General features: G+C 41.7%; 1 protein-coding gene across 5 annotated transcripts in view; it reads right to left on the bottom strand.

The window, feature by feature from the left end:
* Positions 1-19768, bottom strand: part of agrn (agrin) — a 227835-nt gene that overhangs the window by 32981 nt on the left and 175086 nt on the right. For 4 of the 5 annotated variants that reach the window (XM_058409023.1, XM_058409027.1, XM_058409024.1 and 1 more), the window contains 9 exons: positions 16729-16871; positions 16532-16637; positions 12806-12922; positions 11836-12000; positions 10795-10938; positions 8754-8878; positions 8559-8664; positions 3341-3679; positions 1503-1628 (listed from right to left, as the gene is read on the bottom strand). In XM_058409023.1, coding sequence (XP_058265006.1) covers positions 1503-1628; positions 3341-3679; positions 8559-8664; positions 8754-8878; positions 10795-10938; positions 11836-12000; positions 12806-12922; positions 16532-16637; positions 16729-16871 — 1371 coding nt within the window. The remainder of the gene's footprint in view (positions 1-1502; positions 1629-3340; positions 3680-8558; positions 8665-8753; positions 8879-10794; positions 10939-11835; positions 12001-12805; positions 12923-16531; positions 16638-16728; positions 16872-19768) is intronic. The other variant, XM_058409026.1, reaches the window with a different exon arrangement.

Raw genomic sequence — 19768 nt, 5'->3', positions numbered from 1 at the left:
CAGCTGAACAAATTGGCCAAATCAATCATGCTTGCTGGGCTTCAGCTTGGCTCAGACTGGGAAGAGCACTACTATGATTATCGTGAAAGATAGCTGTAATTGTCTCTCAATCCCAGGGATGTGTGAGTGACAGAAGCTGGTTCAAACTGCATGATAAGAGCCTTTTCAACCTCTTTAAATCTGATGGGAATTTTGTGAGGGGTTGTGGGGATGCAGTGGGGGTGGGGGTATGGCAGTTTGGGGAGAACAAATTGGTTTTGCAAATGAATTGATCTGATTATGAATCTGTAACATTTGAGAACAGGGGTTTCTAACAGACTTGGCAGTGACTGAAATTGTGCTGTGGGCTTGAATTAAAAAGCTAAATTCCCTGCCACATCCCATTTCAGGTCATCATTTTTAATTTCCTGAGTACTGCATATTAACACTGACAGTCCTGTTTTATTACAAGTGCAGGGGTGTGGTAAATTTAATTCCATGCAGAGTTAAACTTCATTTACCCAGCCTCTGTACACTAATACCTAACTCAATATCTATTTTGACACTACCACAGGAGTGGGATCTCATTATTTAAACATCACTGCATCTATCATAACCAAGTTACATCGCTGATCAGCCTGGCAGGCCTCTCCGTTCATACAGGAGCACAGGCTGGACAGGACTGGCATTAATAACATAGCTATCAAACGGCAGGGGATAGCATGCACTCGTTTTGCTCTGATATGCCAAGGAGAGCCATTATCCAGTCCTGTTTCACTAATGCTTTCAGAGGCATGTAGTTGATACATGGTATGCAGTTAAAAGACCTCAATGTTGATAGATATGAGGGGAAATGCTAACCCTTGACCTGCTGCTTCCAAATACACAAACACACAGCCTCCTTCTACCTACTAAGTATTGATTCTGTGGGTAATTCCACGAGCATATCCATAAAACAGATGGGGCTGAAGTTGAAAGTGGAGTGCGCTGTGTTTGCGGTGTTTGAATGTGATCTATAGTCTGTTGTGTGGAAATAGTTTGTTTTCTTTCCTGTTCACACACCAGAGGAGACGGTGTTTATTTCTCGGCTTATGACCTCCAACTAGATTTTTTTTTTTTCATCCAATAAGCAGAGCACAGTATGGCTTTGGTAACAAATATGAACCCTTGACATTCTATATCCCGGGTGATAGCGTGTTGGTTTCCTAACCCTGTGAAAGTCTTCGTGCCTTCTAAGCCTGCCTGATTCATCCTAATGCTCTACTACTGCTTGGAACTAACCTCCACTGTATGCTGCAGATTTGTTGCTAAGATCTGCTCCTGTAATCATAAAAAAATGAGAATCAGATGCATTCTGGTTCCTCGCTGTCGCCTCTGAGGTTTTTCTCGCCTCTCGTCATTCTTGTTAGGAATCTAACACTGCATCCAGATTTGAGTGAAAGGAGTTTATCTGGTGGTCATCAGGTGGTGACAATGATGAGATATGCAGAGAAGGTGTGATTATCTGCATCAGATGTACTTACATGGGCAGTTGGTTCCCTCTGGGGTGTTAGCAGTGGTCTTGCCATCGGGGCAGCAACCAAAAGGTGTGTTATCGCAGGAGGAACGTTCTTCAACTGTAGGAACAGTGGTGGCTGCTACAGTGGTACCTGCAGGAAGACATGATGTGTCCATCCATAACAGCACTTTCGTAACAGTCTTCTCATGAGCAGTTTATGGCTAGGAACCTGTTTCCCTGTGTCCTTCATAAATACTGACTTCATGAGCAACTTGCTAAAACTGCTGCATAAAGGTCATTTTGAAAGAGTGAAGATGCATTACTGCAGAACTGTGCACGGTTATCTCTGCAGCGCCTTGGCTAGGCTGTCAGAGATCCGATTTGACGGCATGATTAGAATCTGACGGATAGGACGTGAAAAATCAGCTGAGGCGGATGCCGTAGTTTACTGTGCTAGATATTAAAATTCGGAAAGAGTAGTCAGCCCGATATCTGCGTTAAACCATCTGAGGAAGTATGAAGGCTAGTAGGAATTAGATAGAGGTCAAAGTATAAATTATTTATATATTTTCCCCCTCTTCAGCTTACGTAGCTCACTATGGTAGAAGGCTAATAATTACTTGTCTGTCTCAAGCCTGGTAGCTACAGCTGCCGGTTCTACAGTATGTGGCACAGATTACTCCTGATGGGTTGAGGAAAAACAACTCCCTCTCACCCGAACAAGCCATAAAGCTGTCAGCAGGGAGATGTTCAAGGACTCTGTGAGCATGAGTGAGGCAGTGAGAGACAGCGAGAAACAGCGCAAGAGCGAGTGGTGGAAAATGACATTTGGCGCGAAGCAGGAGAACGGCCCTGGGCTTATATTCACCACCGTTTCCTATAGATTTATGAGCCTCTGCTCCTGGAACATGGGGAAGAACATCAACCCTCACAATGGTTGGGCTATTGGACTTCTGGGAGGCAAGAAGGCGTCATTAAGTGACCCCGGCATATGTTCTCTAGTCAACAGGCTGCATGTTGAAGATCGCTCCAATCCAATGGGCCATCCAAAACTTTTTGTTTGAGATGTTGAAAATTTCCATTTACTATTTCCGTTTGCATGTTACATGTAGGGAGAACCTTTAATTTTCTGCATTAACATAAAAAGTAGCTTGTAAGCTCTGTCATTGTAGCTACCACTGAATTGAGGTGTCTTTACATTGGTAACTGAACTGATATTGAAGTATCTATTCCTGCTGAGATTATGATCAGATGATTAGACTAACAAATTGCCAAATTATTCGATAAACAAACATGGAGAAGAGGATGTCTGGAGCTTGTCACTCTCGATTTCATCAGTGCAGGTAGTCAGAAACACACAATTAGCTGACTTGGGTTCAAAAAGCTATTGATGGCTTTAAAAGAAAAAAAGCTGAAAATCTTCACAGGCACAGAGGACTGGAATAACAGCAAATGGATTACGGGCTTTGTTGGTGAGAGCCGACACGCAGTCCCCCAGATACAGGCTGTAATTTTCATGCATTCAAATGTTTAGCCATGGCTCCTGGATGCTGCTCTCTGTCAACATTTCTGAGTGCAGCACAAAAGTCCACAGTCATGTACAGACAGCTAATGACTGGGCTGCATCTTAAACACAGGTTCATTGATTTTTTTTATTTTTTAACAGGTAGGCTGAAGGTTTTAAATAATTCAAGCAGGGGCATCACAACTAACAATACGTCATATTTACATAAGACTAAATTACAACATATATTTACATATAGAATTCCATTCCATTAGTTGTTCACTGTAACCCTGACATAATAACCACCCCATTGATTCTGCTGCAGGATTATGGAAAATGTAGTGAGATGTCAATATTACCGACAGGCTCGTCTCCGCTCGCTTCCACTGTGCTACCCTCCGTGTCGTCATCCCCACTGGGCTCCCCACTGCCTGAATCCTCAAAGCCGGAGGAGGGTGATGGGGAGCGGGGTGGATGGTGAGGAGTGGTTGGGGGGCTGTGGGTGGGGTAAGGCTTGGATGACTCCAGGGTTGGAGGAGTACCTTCCACCAAATTGTTTGTGGCGTCCTCCTCGTCGTAGTCGGATGGGGTGGTGGTGAGGCCATGGTGTGTCGGGGTGACCTTGACGGGTGCAGTGGGAGTGGCGGGTGGAGTGATGGCCAAGGGAGTGGGCTTGTGCCCCTGCTCAGGGGGTAATTCTGGGAGAAAGCAGGAATGGATTGATGGGTAAGCAAAGATGGAAATGCTTCTATAGGTCCCTTATGATCTCCTACACTCATTTTGTGTCTAATCTTATTTTTCCCCTTGCTCAGAATGGCTCCCTGCAGAGTCATCCTAATCCTGAGCTTCATCATGAATGCCTCAAAGATTGCTATTCAAATCAGCTGGGCAGTAAATATGAAAAAAAAAAAAAAACATGAATAAATCCAGCACCACCTGCGAAAAGCATCCTGTTTCAATTAGGTTATTTAGGCTTTATTGAGTCCAAACACCTGAACTCTCTGCAGTATAGCTTTGAAACTCATCCAGGCAGCATGAGTGCCAGAAGCTAGCCGTATTCAGCCAATGACAGGACAATACCACACTGGCTGCTGTTTCCAGGTTATTAACTAAGAATTATGGAAATGTTTCCTACATCGCTAAATCAATTACTACATCTCGTCAAAATCGGTAGGTTCGCTGGCACAATCGAGACAGAAGGTGATTCTGGGGAAAATATGGTTGATTCTAAGCAAATGAGGATCAGATGTTGTTATGCAATGTGAGTATTGACAGCCAAATGTGGTTCAAATGTTAGCATTTAGCATCTTCATGTTATGTGGAAGCTGGGATATGTGGAAACCAGCCATTAAGCAGACACCCAACATCTCAATTTTGAGGCACAGCTGTAAATTCTGGCTGGAAAACTTTTTCATCTCTAAAAATGGCTTGGACTTTGGACAACTCCGGGTGCTTTTACATATACAGCATTTAGTCCATTTGAATCAAACCCTGCTGTGTCTTCCTCTTTGGCACAGCTCGCTTGGACAGGTGAGAACACAGTGGTCTTACGTGTTTGCAGTCAACCCACTCAACAGCACTCCTTCTGGCACTGTGGAATACTGCAGTTTAATTAAAGCATTCAGTCTATTATGCATACTCTGGAAAGAGTGGTTAGAAGCAGACACGGTGTTGCGAAAAACAAATAAAAGAAAATAACATATTGAAATGCTTTCACAAACAAAAAGATTCAGCAAGTGCAAATATCTTTATGATGAGTGCTCTTGAACAGAACATAATGAAGGGCTTGCTCACTATTGGCTTTTACTTGACTGCACAGTGTGCCTGACTTAGGATATGTGTGTGTGTGTGTGAGTGTGAGTGTGTGTGTGTATCTCAGTATATGAATTATATATAGTGAAGAGTTGCGCTCGCGTAGGTTTGCTTTAATCAGACACAGCTCGAGAGCCTAGCGATAAATGATTGATATAAATGGGGCAGAAATTTGAGGTTTAGTTCTGGCTTCAAAGCCAACACACACTCCGTTAGCAGAGGAGTCTGGCGTGCAGCCTGTCACTCAGAAAAAGGGAAAGAAAGAGCGCCGGGGCTGCTGAGATGATGCCATTAAATGACACGAGAGCCTTCTGTAAAGTACAAGTACTCTCCAATGGAAGCGATAAACAGAATAAGTGCAGCACAAGGGAATTATGGTAGACTAAGGAGAGCACGGGATCAGGGGAGCCATGCAGCCGTGACAACAGAGCATCCTGCATGCTGCCTTCTCCGGTCCCTCGTGAGCAATAAAACCGCACTTAATGTAGATTGTGATACCATGCATGTACTTAAACTGCATGCTAATCATCACTATTTTTAGTAATTAGCTGGCGAGGTGTGAAACGCCACAGCTTACAGGAATAGCATTTATCTGACAGCTGCTGTCAGCTTGTCTGGAGAGTGGAACAAGTCAGTGTGTGTGTGTGTGTGTGTGTATGTGTGTTGTGGCATACTACAGTTTTCTCCTCATTGACACATGCCATTCAGAAGGCCAGCCTACACTTCTTGTTCACTCACAGACAGAGGAGATGTGTGGATTTCATTACACACACACACACACACACACAATATTCACCAGCTGAAAAGGGGCCTGAAACTGGCAGTTCAGTGGAAGCGTAGCTTAATCATGTTTAACGCTCCATTTGATTTTCCGCCAGGAACGTAACAATATTAGAAGAGGGGAAAAAATCATCGACATCTTTAGCTGCCTCAGATGTGACGTTATCTTTGAAAGGCGGTTATTAAGATGGCATTTTGTCCCCCCCCCCCACACACACACACTGAAGGGTGTGCTGAGAGAGAGAGAGACAGAATTAGATGGAGATTAACAAAATAAGAGAGCAGTAGAAGCATGGAGAGCAAAAAAAATAAAATAAAGAAATAAATAAAATAAAGAAATAATAGAGATTGGGCCGGGAGTAGAAAATCAAAGCTACTATTGAGGTAGAGAGATGCCCATGCCATATGCTGGCGAATAGGCTGCCAGTTTGCCACAAAACATACAGGTGAAGACACCATATGCAAGCTGAAAAAACGCTGCCAAGACTTGGACGCTCACTGTGCCAAAAGTTTCTCAAGCATTCAAGCGAGCTGATAGGGCACCTAAGAGCACTCCTTCATTCTGTTAGCAGCATGACTTACTCACATACTCACATAGCAGGCCGTACACACACACGGTGCATCAGTGATGAGAAAACCGGTGTACGCCACAACACACACACACACAATGAGCTTGCAGGGAGGCTTATGAGCTCTGTTAATGACATCGATGTCATTTGTTCAGGGTGGCATAAGTTCAGTGGGATGTGAGAGACCTGGGCAAAGAGAGGAGGAAAAAAAAAAAAACAAGAATAGAAAGAAAGAAAGAGGGAAAGAGAGTCTGCGCTAATTCCCACTCAGTCACACGTGAAATGAGCTCGTGATTTAGCCCTCCACCTCAGGGCTGAGGAGCAGTCGGAGGTCTGTATGCTATGGCTGAAATTAATAACAGCCACTGCTGGTGCTCTGTCCTCCGGCTGAGAGAGGACAGCAGCCTTCTTTTTCGTCCAAGAGCTCGGAAAAAAAAGGGATGCTGGCTTTACAAGCCTGGCGGTAGATCTAGTAGATTAGCATTTCCTGATGGATATACAAAGAACTGATTAAAGGGACTGAAAAAGACAGGAAGCTATTAGAAAAGCTAATTTATAGAATGGGGGGAAAAAAATGAAGGATTAAAAGACAAAAAGAACAAAGGTAAGATAAAGGAGAGACGGATGGATAGAAGAAGGGTTCTGCAGTGTGCACCTGTACCTTTGTCGATACTTGGGGAAAATTAAAATATAGAGGGAATATATTTTAAAAATGAATTTGAACTTAAACTAAGGCTGTATGTTAAAAAAGTGGTAGGATAAATAAATAAAGACGAATGTGTATCTAATATAGCCGTGAACCATGAACAATATCACAGCTATGTGAGACCAGCTGGAGCCTAGCTGAAGAAGAGCGTGCAAAGCCGAAATGGCAGCAATGCGGAGCTCCTGCAGGTGGGCAATTCAGGTGATGAGTGTGTGCGACTGTGTGTGATTTTGGGCACAGGAGCCTGGGCATGCTATAGAAGCCAGCAGCTGGCACTACCCGTCACACATGCTGCCTGCTTCAGTGCCTGTCTCTGAGCAGGTCCCTGTAGAGGGGCTTCTGACGCAAGCTGCCATTCTGCTCTTCACAAGCTGCCAGCAGCACGAGACGCGCCGACCTCGGCCCGCTTCCAGAAATCTCTCTCTTCGTAGTCAGAGAAAGAGAGATAAGGAACAAGAGAGAGGAAGAGCCGTGAAGAGGAGCAGCAGCACAGTTGTTCCTCACACACGCTGTGCTTGGGACCTCCTCCCTGAATCCACACATGAGTGGCGTAAACCAAGCATCCAAAATGTCGCCCACTATCAGGGGATTCAAAGACTCTGGTTTGGAACCATGCAGCATCTCTCTATCTACAGGGAAGCATCTGGTGAGTAGTCTCCTGATCCTCCCATTACACACACACACACACACACACATATGAGGCTCTAGTTACCATTTGCTATGGGGTGCACCACAGTTGAAAGCCTGAGCAGGAACACTAGATAGGTTATTAGTGTTGGTGTGTTCAAAAATGTGTGTGAAATATAAAGAGAGAGCGAGAGAGAGAGAGAGATGTAAGGGTGAGAGCATAAAATAAACCTATAATAAAACCATGGCTCCCATTTATTCAATTAAAACTTTCCAAATCCAATACCTCTTTTCAGACTGCTGACACATATAATTAGTATATGCCACAAAAAAAAATAGATAAATAGATAACTAAGAGAAATGAATAGAATAAATTCATCCCTATTATCAATTTTATTTAGTGTGTTCACTCTCAAATCAGCACTTAAGTATGTGTTTGTGCTGCGCTATGAACCCTCTGATTTTGTCTGTGACTCTACATTTCTTTTATTTTTTTCACTTGACCTAATAAATGGTTAAATCACTGGTTAAACATATACAAAAGACAGGTATAAGCAGGCCGAGGATTGCAGCACACTACATTTTGTCCACTGCATTTCATTTTTAAACACATTTTACTTGTGAGATGTTCTGAATTCACCTCTGCTTTCTTACGCTCAGGAGTGTTTTATAAATCAGAAAACCTGTGCACTCTGGGCATTTTTCTTACATGAACGGTCAACACTTCACCAAGCAAACGTCATGTCAAGGTGAGAGAAGAAAAAAAAGAGAGAAATCTTGCGTAACATTGTGGATGGTACTGTTAACTGCTACCTAGCTAACAAGCAACGTTTTAATGTTTAAAACAAAAAGCGCTTCTTCTGTATGAATGTCTATTAAAATGTCTATTGATATCGTCTCTTCCACGACTGTGTGCTCTGAAACCTTATCCTGTATAAGTACTTTAATTCTAGATGACTACTGTTAATAGTACTTGGATAATAACACATATGGTGAGGGGTGAATGATGTGTGTTTGTGTGTGTGTGTGCTTGTAGATGTTTATGAAAATGAGCTGACTGTGTAACCTATAGAGCAGTCCCACCTTTGCACTGGCCTAAGTGCTTCACAGTAATTTCCTTGTCTTGTCGACAGGCAATAGTCCTTAACTGGCAATAGTCAGCGTAGGTCACACCGTCTGTGCCACAGACCTGTACACAAACACATACACATACACACACAGTTAATATGCTGAAGCAAACATGATCTGTAAGTAATCTGTATAGTTAACACTGGACACCTTGGTCTTGTTCATCTGGTCGCAGTCAGGATACGGACACGAGCAGTGAGCCTGTCCATTCGACTCCACGCATGAAGATCCATGTGGGCACTGCAGCTCGGCACAGGACAATAACAACTCGGAAGCTGCAACAAACCAAAGGCATCCGTTTCGAAAGGGAACAAATGATTAATGAATTCACTCTCAAGTCTGATCCATTAGTGCAGGTTTGTTTACACACAGATTATCTTCAAACCATAAATCAACTGCATTTTTTTATGTTACTTGTGTGACAAAAAAAGGATTTGCCCCAAATTGGTATTTTCTACCTATTACACACTTTATGAATCGTAAGAAACAAAGAGATTTCTCCAAAATGACCAACCATGGAAATTGTATTAAGATTTGAATCATATATAGATCATATTGGGCAAACAGTCAGTTTAGTAAAAATGTCTAAAACCTTGCTAGCTAAGTGTGATTTCCTGACACAGTGAACATCAGGCATTGATCAATGTGTCCACAATGTTCTCGTTGTAATGACATTTTAATTGCAGTTTTCTCATTTTTTAACATTTGGGAGTTAAAAAATGCTCAGAATTGAACATGCTATAATTTGTACACGAATATACTGAATTTGTTTATAAAGCTATATATGCATATACAGCGATTAGCCATAACTTTATGACCACTGCTCATTGATGCATGTGTGGTCCGATCTAACAGACGAGCTACTGTTTCTCAAAATGCTGAAGAGGTTAATGATGGTTCTGATAGAAATTTGTCAGAATACACAGTGCATGATGGGTCAGGGCTGTTTTTGGCAACAAAAGGGGGACCGACACAATATTAGGCAGGTGATCATAATGATATGCCTGGTCGGTGTATATAATTTTATATATATATTTATATATACAGTATGTGTGTGTATACATACATATATAAAATGAGTGTGTGTATAAAATGGGTGTGTATCAAGTTATTAGATCTCTCTCTCTCTCTGTCTGTCTCTCTACTCATATATATACCACACACACATTATTTAGCATCTAATCATTTCAATGTTTACTTCACTACATATACAGTACTGTACGTAGCACCAGCACTTTAGGTGAAAAGGTTTTTTTTTTTTATTTGAAAATATAAAAAAGTAAAAAATAAAAAACAAAATGCTCAACAACTAGACACTAACAGCCTCAGATCCTGAAAAAAAAAGCCTACAAATGTGCAGTCTGGTTTCTGATGAATCCATTATTCTAAATGGATCACTCCACCCCTGCTGTTAATGCCCTCGGTTTCTTGGCCTTTGCAGCTTATTATTCATAATGCTGTATGCACGACTGTAGTTTCATCTAATAAAGGAAGTTGTTCAAGCTAAACCACAAACCGCCAAACTAATAATTTCACCTTTCACTAGCAGGTTTGCCTGAGCACATTTTAGGGACAATTAAGGACGTGCACTTTGCTCCGGCGTCACAGCTTCAGACTGCAGCGAGAGGTTTCACGAAGGATCTCAATCTCTCTCTCTCCTCTCAGCTTTCATGTGAGTGCTTTCATCTGGCTGCATCCCAACTCACAGCACAGGCTTCATTAAGCACCTGACTTCTTCAGCCCTGTCAATATCTGACAGTGGGACTCTAATTACACACAGAAACGAGCTGATGCGGTGGGCGCACATCAGGGTGCAACGAATTTGCCTCACTCGTATCTGATTTCTAATTTGAAAGACACCTTGTTAAACGAGGGGTTGGATTTGGAGAAGGCAATGCGATACCTATGTAGTAGTGTTCGACAATCAAATGAGTGATTTTCTGCAATTAATAGCGGCAATGGTGCAAGCGTGTTTAGCGTTACAGCTAGACAAATGACATTTAGTCTCATTAAAAGCCCACAAGGAAATACAATCCCAGAACCTGTCAGGTACAGCTGAGAGATGAGAGATGGTGTGTGTATGCGTGTGTATGTATGTGTGTGTGTGTGTTTGTGTCTGGCTGTCCCTGCAGGATTGTGTCTGTTGACAGTGTGTGCAGCAGCAGCTGGTGTAGGGAGAGCTTTATTTTACCTTTGTCACAGCCATTGGTGGCCATCTTGCTGCCGTCGGGGCAAACGTCACACTTCATGCCCTTCACACCGGTCTTACAGGAGCAGAGGCCTGTCATCTGCTCACAGTCATCCCTCACGGAGCCCACTGAATGACAGTTACATGCTGGAGAAAGGGAGGGTGAGAGAGAGAGAGAGAGAGAGAGAGAGACAGACAGACAGACAGATAGACAGAGTGTGAGTAAAAGAGAGACAGGCAGGGAGAAAGATAGAAATGGAAAGTGAAAAAGAGAGAGGATTTGACAGAGAGAGAGAGAGAGAGAGAGAGATAGAGATAGACAGAGATGGAGACAGAGGAGGACATGGAGAGAGAGAGAGAGAGAGAGAGAGAGAGAGAGACAGAGAGAGAGAAGAACAAGTTGAAACAATAAAACAGGCTGAGCAGTTTTTATTAGATTTCTTGTGCCACTCAATTGAATTGCACTAAACACACACACACACCAAAAACGTCAGGTCTGGTCCATGACCTCTGGACTGCACCAAAAGCCACGGCTGAAGGCAATGCAAGTTCATTGGACGGTCATGTACCTCTAGGGTGAATGTGAGGAGCAACACACACACACACACACATGCACATGACTAACCCCCTGACCACCTGTGGGACAATACAAACCACCTCACGCTGCACAAAATCAATGCTTGTTTTCCACCTCTACTGAGCCGCACTGATGCACTAATATTCTCGCCGCTCTAAAGGCAGACTTCACAGGTCAACCGTGCATAAGCACAGACTTCCTTCAAGCTTCCACTCCTCAAACGCCTCAGTCAATAAAAATCACTGTCAAGGCTGGAGAGATACGCTTGGGCGTCTGGATTTGCACAGCGACAGAGCTAAAGTGATTTAAGCAGAACGTTTCTCAGTCAATACCAATCCACGCCGAGACCAACAAGTGTGAACAGGGGCGAGGATACTCCACTGACGAATAGAAATCTAAATCTCTACAAAGAAATTGAGAGTGACACTGAGCCAGAGCGCTGAAAGAAGAAAGGAGAGCTAGCTTACGTGTACAGCCACTCGCTTTCTCTGTCACGATGCCACGGAAGTTCCAGAAGCCAGGCTCACAGCGGTCACACTTCAGACCTCCGACTCCGGGCTTGCAGGAGCACTGGCCTGTGCTGGGGTCACACGTGCCTCCGTACGAGCCGTACTGGTTACAGTGACACTTACCTGCACACAAATACACACTGTCATTACTGAGGCACACAATGTTAGCTAACAAGAAACAAACAAACAAAAAAAAACAACGAACAAACATAATGATTAGAATTTGAATCGGAATAATCACTAATCACAATCAATCACAATACTCACATAAATACCTATCAGCCTGGCGCATGTGCCCTACTTATACGTTATTATAAATTATCACAACAAATCATAATGTTGCACATGACAGAACATTCAATTGAAATAAACAAGCAAACAAACAAACAAATAAATTATCAATCCGTAAGATATGAAGAAGATCAGAATTTATTGATTTTTAAATTTTTTTTAAAATAATTGTTGTGATTGTTTTTATATTTATACTATATTTATACTTTATAATTTATTTTATATTTTCCACATAAATAAATAACAATAAATTAATGGATTTTATCTCTGTATTTTTTCCTGCATGCTTCGAATCACTCTCTCTCTCTCTCTCTCTCTCTCTCTCTATATATATATATATATATATATAAAACAATAACAAAATGCTTTTTTTAATACATATATATATATATATATATATATATATATATATATATGTGTGTGTGTGAGTGTATTTAAAAAAGCATTTTATTATTATTATTATTATTTTGAATATCAATGATATTCAAGTTTTCAGCATCATACTGTTACTGGAAAAGAAAATATGGCATTGTGCCTTCTGCAATGATTAACAGTTGCAATGATTAAAATGTCTAGGCTTAATCTTACTGAGGTCTTGTCATGGGAAATATGAAATAAATTCACTTGTGGGACGTACTGGGACATCCTGCCATTTCAACACCCAGTGCAGCAGTCTTGTTGTCTTTACAACATCCGTACACAGTCTCGCTGCAGGGTGTTACCACGCTGATCATACCAGGCAGAGTCTCCGTAGCTGGGGGAAGGAAAAAAATAACAACCGAACAAAAAAAACAAAACAAAAAGAAGAGGAGTGGTGAAAATACAGGCGATGGAAACATGTCGAATGATTCACAGCATTCTTTTTAAAGACAAATTAGACTGAGCAATCAAGAGAGAAATGCAATTTAAAGCCACACAATAAGAATTGCTGGAGGAGCAGAAGCAGGAGAGTCTGCGTCTGGTCACAAGATAACAGTTCTATTTACAGCTGCAGACTGCAATTCAAAATCACTGAGAAAAAGAATTATGCTATTATCGAGTGCGGAAACATGCACCGGGCGTCTCCTTGAATGCGTGGTGCCTGACATTTGACACATCCACTGGGACCTGTTGTTTTCATTTATTCGTCACTAAGATAGTGGCATACACGCATATCCAACAATGCTGAGCTATCATTTACAGCGGAGCGACTTCACACGCAGTCTCCAACACTTTTTCAGCTCCAAAAGTGAACAGGGATAACCCAGTTCACAGTGAGAACAGTGCTGCCATGCTGATGTACTCAAAAGTAAAATGTCTTTTTATTGGAACTGTAATAACTATTACTATAGCAATTATCCCCACAGTGAGCATTATATTACACGGAATCGTAAATGTCACTGGTGGTTTGGTACCTAAATAGAAACTCCATGCAAAAGTGCAATCATGAATATATTGAGAATATATATATATATATATACACATTCATTTTTCTTCACTTTATCCTGATTAGGGATGCAGTGGCTCACCCAGCCCATCACAGGGCATCATATACAAACAGCTGAACACTCACACAGAGTTTTCATTGTGCAAACAGAGAGATATGTAGAAAAATAGACAGACAGATGAAAGCGTTTTCCTTTCCTTTCACACAACCCATTGCAACAACACTGTACATTCGTTCATCTTAAGTAACTCCTCTATCATGGTCAGGATCAGGATAGATCCAGAGCCTATTCTGGGAATACTGGACTTAAGTGGACTAAAGACATTCCTGTCCAACGTAGGATACCATATACAAATTCATAGCCATACGTATTTTAATATTTTAAAATTTCAAAGTTTTTTGTACTCTTTGCTGCCTTCAAGAGCAAATCAGGTAGCTGGGAGTTGAACGCATATGAGTTCAACATGCATCCTGTCTATTTAAAGCACGGTGTGTTGGAGATGCAGATTTTTAGGGTTCGATTCAATCACCTGACCTGAATCCAATTGAATACTTGCCGAAAGTGAAACTGAAGGCAAATTACCCCCAAGAACGAGCAGAAACAGAAAGCAGCTGCAGGAAAGGCCTAGCTAAGCATCACCAGGGAAGAAACCCAGTGTCTGCTGATAATTATGGGTTCCAGATATCAGGCAGTCATTGACAAGAAAAGGCTTGGCAATTTATTTATTTATTTATTTTTCACAAAATTTATATACAATTATTTTAATGTGTCCAATTACATTTGGTCCCTTAAAAGGGGGCGCTACATCTCCTACACCGTTCTTCACATCACGCCGTCTCACATCCAGTTTCAGCTCAGAATCATCATTTAATGATAAAAATCGTTTAATTTCCAGATATTCATTCACCTGACTGTATATCTGCACTGCATTTTCCTCGATGAAACTAAAGGCAACACTCTTACTAGCGAAAGTCAATTTGTCTGTGTGGACCGTTCCTTTTACTCAACAACCTGACACATAAATTTCGATAAAAAACTGGTGGCTGCTGCTTGGTGCACTGCACACACTGCTGCTTGATGCTGTATATAAATCAGGGTTCTGGCTACCATCTTTGCTGGTGAAAGACTTCGCTAAGTGAAAGTGATTTCGCTAAGTTGACTTCTGTTTAACAAATGATGCAGAGCTATATAAGGCTTAACGTGTCATAGAGAGAAATCCAGGACTTTGTGAAAAATCCAGCATGTGATGACTCCCTATAGCCCTTTAGACACCATGTATGTGTGAAGCAGACTAGCCTTAAAAGATCTAATACCCAGCTGAAAGGGGGAAAAAAAAAAACATCAAAGGGTAGTACTGAAGATCTGACTACAGTTTAGTGGAAACCAGATGGTCTTTTTTATTTTTTCGTTCCTCTACCTCTGTCTTTCCCTTTCTCTCTAGGCCATTGAGCTGAATAGGTTTGGGCAATGGAGAGAAGAAGCAGATCTTTAGTTTTCAGTGTGTTTGCGGCTTGCCGTTCGGTTGAACAACCACCGGGTTATAAATTACGCTGTTCTAATGGTGACGAGTCGCCATGCCTTTTCCCAGCACCAGAGATGGGCTTCGGACACACTTCATTAAACCTTTCCCTGCTGCACTGGCCCTATTATCACATGCAACCTTTTAATTTCATACTTTCTTCCTCCTGACGTTATTTTCTTGGAGGGAGTTTTGTCATTTTTATTTTTTCGCTATCTTCTACATTCACCAAGCCTGTTATAATAATGCAATTCTTGTTGCTATAACAAAATCTGCAAGGATTTCTCTCTCCATGTATGTGATGACAGGTTCGACCATCCCGGAGCTTAAAAAGTAAACATTTAATACTGTTGTAAGTTTTTTTTAATCAACACTGAAATGGACAATCACAGAATGGAGCAATGTTCTGATGAAATTACTTTTAGTGCCTTTTGAATTAGTGAAACATTAATAAGAGGCGATAATTATTGAATACGCATCAGAAACTCGGCGCGTCACTATCCCGGTTAGTATATGAATGGACTTTTTTTTTTATATCAGATACTCATTAGCCATTGTGCCAAGACACAAGATCAAATCTGAACAATCTGAACGATGGAGTAAATTCCTAAATCAGAATTAGCACCTTGTCCTAGCAGCTCAACAAGGGCGATTTGACTATTGCTGGCTTGGGGTCACCAAGAGCTAATTTCTAATTAGCCAAATTAGCCATGTTGCCTCAAGGGCTTCTCGTGCTCTCAGAGCTCTTGCGGTCGGCATGTGGGCAAAGTCAAGTGACTCGGTGCATATCAACTGCAGAAGCCCAATGAGATTTCCATTGATCTGTGCTTGGCCACCGAGAGGAAGAGGAGGAGGATGAGGAGTCTGAGGAGGAGGGGGAGGCAGCAGAAAGGTCTTTGCACTGGTGGAAAGTTCTCCAAAAAGGATTGATTTTTCACGGCCGCCACAGAAGCATGACTGAGCCTGGCTGGAAGGCCTGAGCGGCTTTAGAGCAAAAAAAGTTAAGGGGAGCAAAGATAAGAAGAGGAAGGGGGAACAGGAGTAAGGAGAGAGACAGCAGGGAGGAAGGGAATGAAAAAAGAGACCGAAATGCAGAGAAATATAGAGCGTATGCACAAGAATGTATGTGCAGTGCGGTGAGTTTAGAATGAATGTCTACTGAAGGCCTGGGGGAATCACTCTGCTCTGATCACGCTCTCTCTCTCTCTCTCTCTCTATCTCGCTCTCTCTCTCTGACTGTGTTCAGCTCTGGAGTACACAAGCCTCTTCAAGCTCAAAGAGGCACAATGCTTGCATTCAGCTTTAGTGGTAGAGTAACAGCCTGCCATTTCACCACCAGTTAGCGAGGAGCTGTCGTACTAATCTCCAGAGAAAGTAAACACCGGGAAAAGAAAAGAAAAAAATGCAGGTTACATACCAATACATGGGCCTTGGTTATGAAGCCTCAGATCAACCTGCTTCTCACACCTAGCTTTCTTTAGCTCACACTCATTGCTGTAGTTTTTCCCATCTGTCCCACAGACCTGTAAAGAATAAAGACAGAATGATGCAACCGGATAATTTGATTCAAGAACTGCTGGAATTTCTCTTTCCGCAAATTGAAAAACAGCACACCTCACTGCGAGGCACGTTCTGGCAAGTGAAGTCACACACACATCCGTCATCCTCCCTGTCTTCATCCCACGAGCCGCCGAATTTCCGACAACGTTCCTGTTCGCACGCCTCCACCCCGGAGCCTGAGCCTCCAGACCCGCAGTCTGCAGAAACAGGGTTACATGCTTCCATCATACTTCCATCATACAGCTTTAGTGTGTTTTAAAAACACACACAAAAAAAAAACCTCCACAACAATAGCCTGGATTAACTAGGAAGTGACAAAAACAAAGCAGGAAGACATAAAGACACACACAGACACAGGGGACCCAACAAACACAGACACGCATTTGCATATCTTAATGCAGCACATTGCCTACTAATAAAGAACAAAAAAAAAAAATCCTTGATGCTTTCAAACAACTTTTTTTTAATCATCTACAGTATTTGCTGCAAAGAATTAACAGGCGCTGGCTGATGAAGTATTTCTACATGCCGAGTAGCATCCATTGAAATGTTCTTCGTGTTAGTGGAGATCGAACTCAAGGCACTGCTGAAAACATGAGATAATGACCATCCATGAAATAAGAGACGAAATAAATTAACACTTTTAATACTTTTATTACATTACAATTAAAGATTTTTTTACCCTCTAGAAAAATGCACTGTTCTAGAGACACCGAGTCACACGGATACTGCAAGCTTAATGTGTTTAAAGCATGGAAATGCTACCTCACAGATAAAAACACGTATTTTGTGAATCACATGGGGACAGGGACCTAATAGTAGCCCTGGACTTCCTGAATTCTCGTGATAGTTTAGACCCATTTATAACACCACCACTTGCTATCATAAAATTATAACACGATACAGAAACATCAATGCTATTCAACACTTCAAATAAACAGATATCAAGTCAATCAGAAATAAAAGAACAGTGTGACAAAGAACATTTATTAATATAAAACAATCAAGACAGCATGTGAGTGAGTCAGTGGCAACATCTGGCAGCTCAGCTGTACAAATCCTGAATCAGGACTGAACCTTTATTTTCAAACCAAACATGGATCCACATCTGAAGGGCATTCTGTCATCACGTGACACTAAACTCAGTTACGATCACATCTGCAAAACATTTTTAGTGGAGCTTTTCATCTATTCTTCCATGGAAATTTGTCTCACTGTGTGAATTAGATGTGAAAAGGAGGGCGTATTCCAAGATATGCAATGGAGCAGAGCTAACTAATTTTTGAAAGGGGTGGGGCAATTAGATTAGAAAGATTTTTGAAGGAGATGAACAACAAAACCCTGCCTTTCCCCTGGCAACCCACCTACACTTAAGCATTATTATTATTACCATCATCTTTTTAAGTATTTATTTCCATAGCAGCAGGTCAGCCCATTTGCCCAGCTGCCCAGCGGGAAAACTCCCGGTGCTCCAGATGGCCAATCTGCCCATGGTGTGAATATACTTAAGATCTCATGCCTGGAACATCGTTTGTGCTCCACTATAGGTTATAAAAAATTTATATTGTAGTTAAGCATTCACTCAACCCTGTTACCTGATCATATTCTTCACAGTCAAAGGCACCGGAAGAATCATTATCTGAATTTCCTGAAGATCATGGGAAGAAGAAAAGTAAACGTTCTGTCATTGTCATTACATATATAGCTTTTTCTTTCTTTTCAATGAGGTCACTTTGAAAGGGAAGTTACCCCAAATCAACATCTGTATATAACTGTCAATGTGAGTCATGTTTGTACTCAAACCCCACCCACAAACCATGACTGGCTCTTGTGTTATTGCTATAGCCTGCAGCTAGATCCAGACTACACACAATAAGTCATTTATGGTTTAAATTTATTTATATTTTGCCTCTTTATCGAGAACAATAAAAAATTCCAAGAGGACGTCCACTATACTGAAAATGTCCCAGAGCTATACCAGTTCAAACTGGAATATAGAAATAAAGAGGTGCCACTGATGATGAAGAGAAAGGAAAGAACCATAAGGCAAGGAGAGACTAAAGCATCCGGTGCAGCACAACAGCCCAGGGCAGACGGAAATTACTCGGTACAGCAAATGCCCTCCTGTGTGATCTGAAATTGAATGTCTGTGTTGGCATGACTGAATTCACAATGACATGTATTCAAGGACTCGCTGTGTCTGGTAACGAAACAGTGACTGAGAGATAAATATGCCGTGTGACAGACTTGGATTTGCGTCACAGCCTGTATTGTTGAACATAATTTCTAGTCTAGGGTCTTTTTAAACAATCCACATCTTCGTGGAGGGTAAATAAAATGCATAACTACTGAAACCTGCCCCTTTCTGAGCTGATGTTTCTACCTTTATACTGCTAGGGACCATTAGCTATAAGTGGTCAGCTAAATCATTAACAAAAATGCATTTATGCTACAAGACTTCTCTGCACTTCTAGTGGCTAGCTCTCCTGTGCTCTCACCACCATGGATCCAATCCAGGCTCTGGTGGTTTTACAAGCCTGTGCACTCTCAGTGCAGGTCCCAAGCCCGGTTAAAATGGGAGGGTTGTATCAAGAAGGACACGTGAAGTAAAATCAAATCAACACCTAAAGGGAGCAGCCAAAAGAAGAAGAACACCATTCATATACGGCTAATTTATGCTCTGATATTGTACTTTGTTTTGTTTTTTTTGCATCTGCAACCACGTTACCTGAATTGAAATGAAACATATGTTATAAACAGAAATGTGAAGCTTTAGCTTTACTAATGGTGACATTGCTGTGACCGAATGTTCCTGTAAAAAGTTGGCAAAATCTACCCATAATGGACTGTTTTTCTTTTTTTTTCTTCAAGAAGCTACATGACTATTTCTGGAATTATAAATAGTGTAAAATACAAAGCATTATAAATTCCCATTCAAAGCAGGCTCCCCCTTCAAATACAGAGACTAATTGGGAAATATGAGCACTCTCTCTGACTCTACAGGAAATCATTGGCAAGGTCTGATTCAGTGGCTTAATATCCCGATGAAAGGATTGTATTAGCTGTAATTAGCATCAGCTTGAGCTCAGAGAGC

Source organism: Hemibagrus wyckioides, linkage group LG15, assembly GCF_019097595.1.
Source record: "Hemibagrus wyckioides isolate EC202008001 linkage group LG15, SWU_Hwy_1.0, whole genome shotgun sequence".
Lineage (NCBI taxonomy): Eukaryota > Metazoa > Chordata > Actinopteri > Siluriformes > Bagridae > Hemibagrus > Hemibagrus wyckioides.
This window is presented reverse-complemented; position numbering and strand designations above follow the sequence as displayed.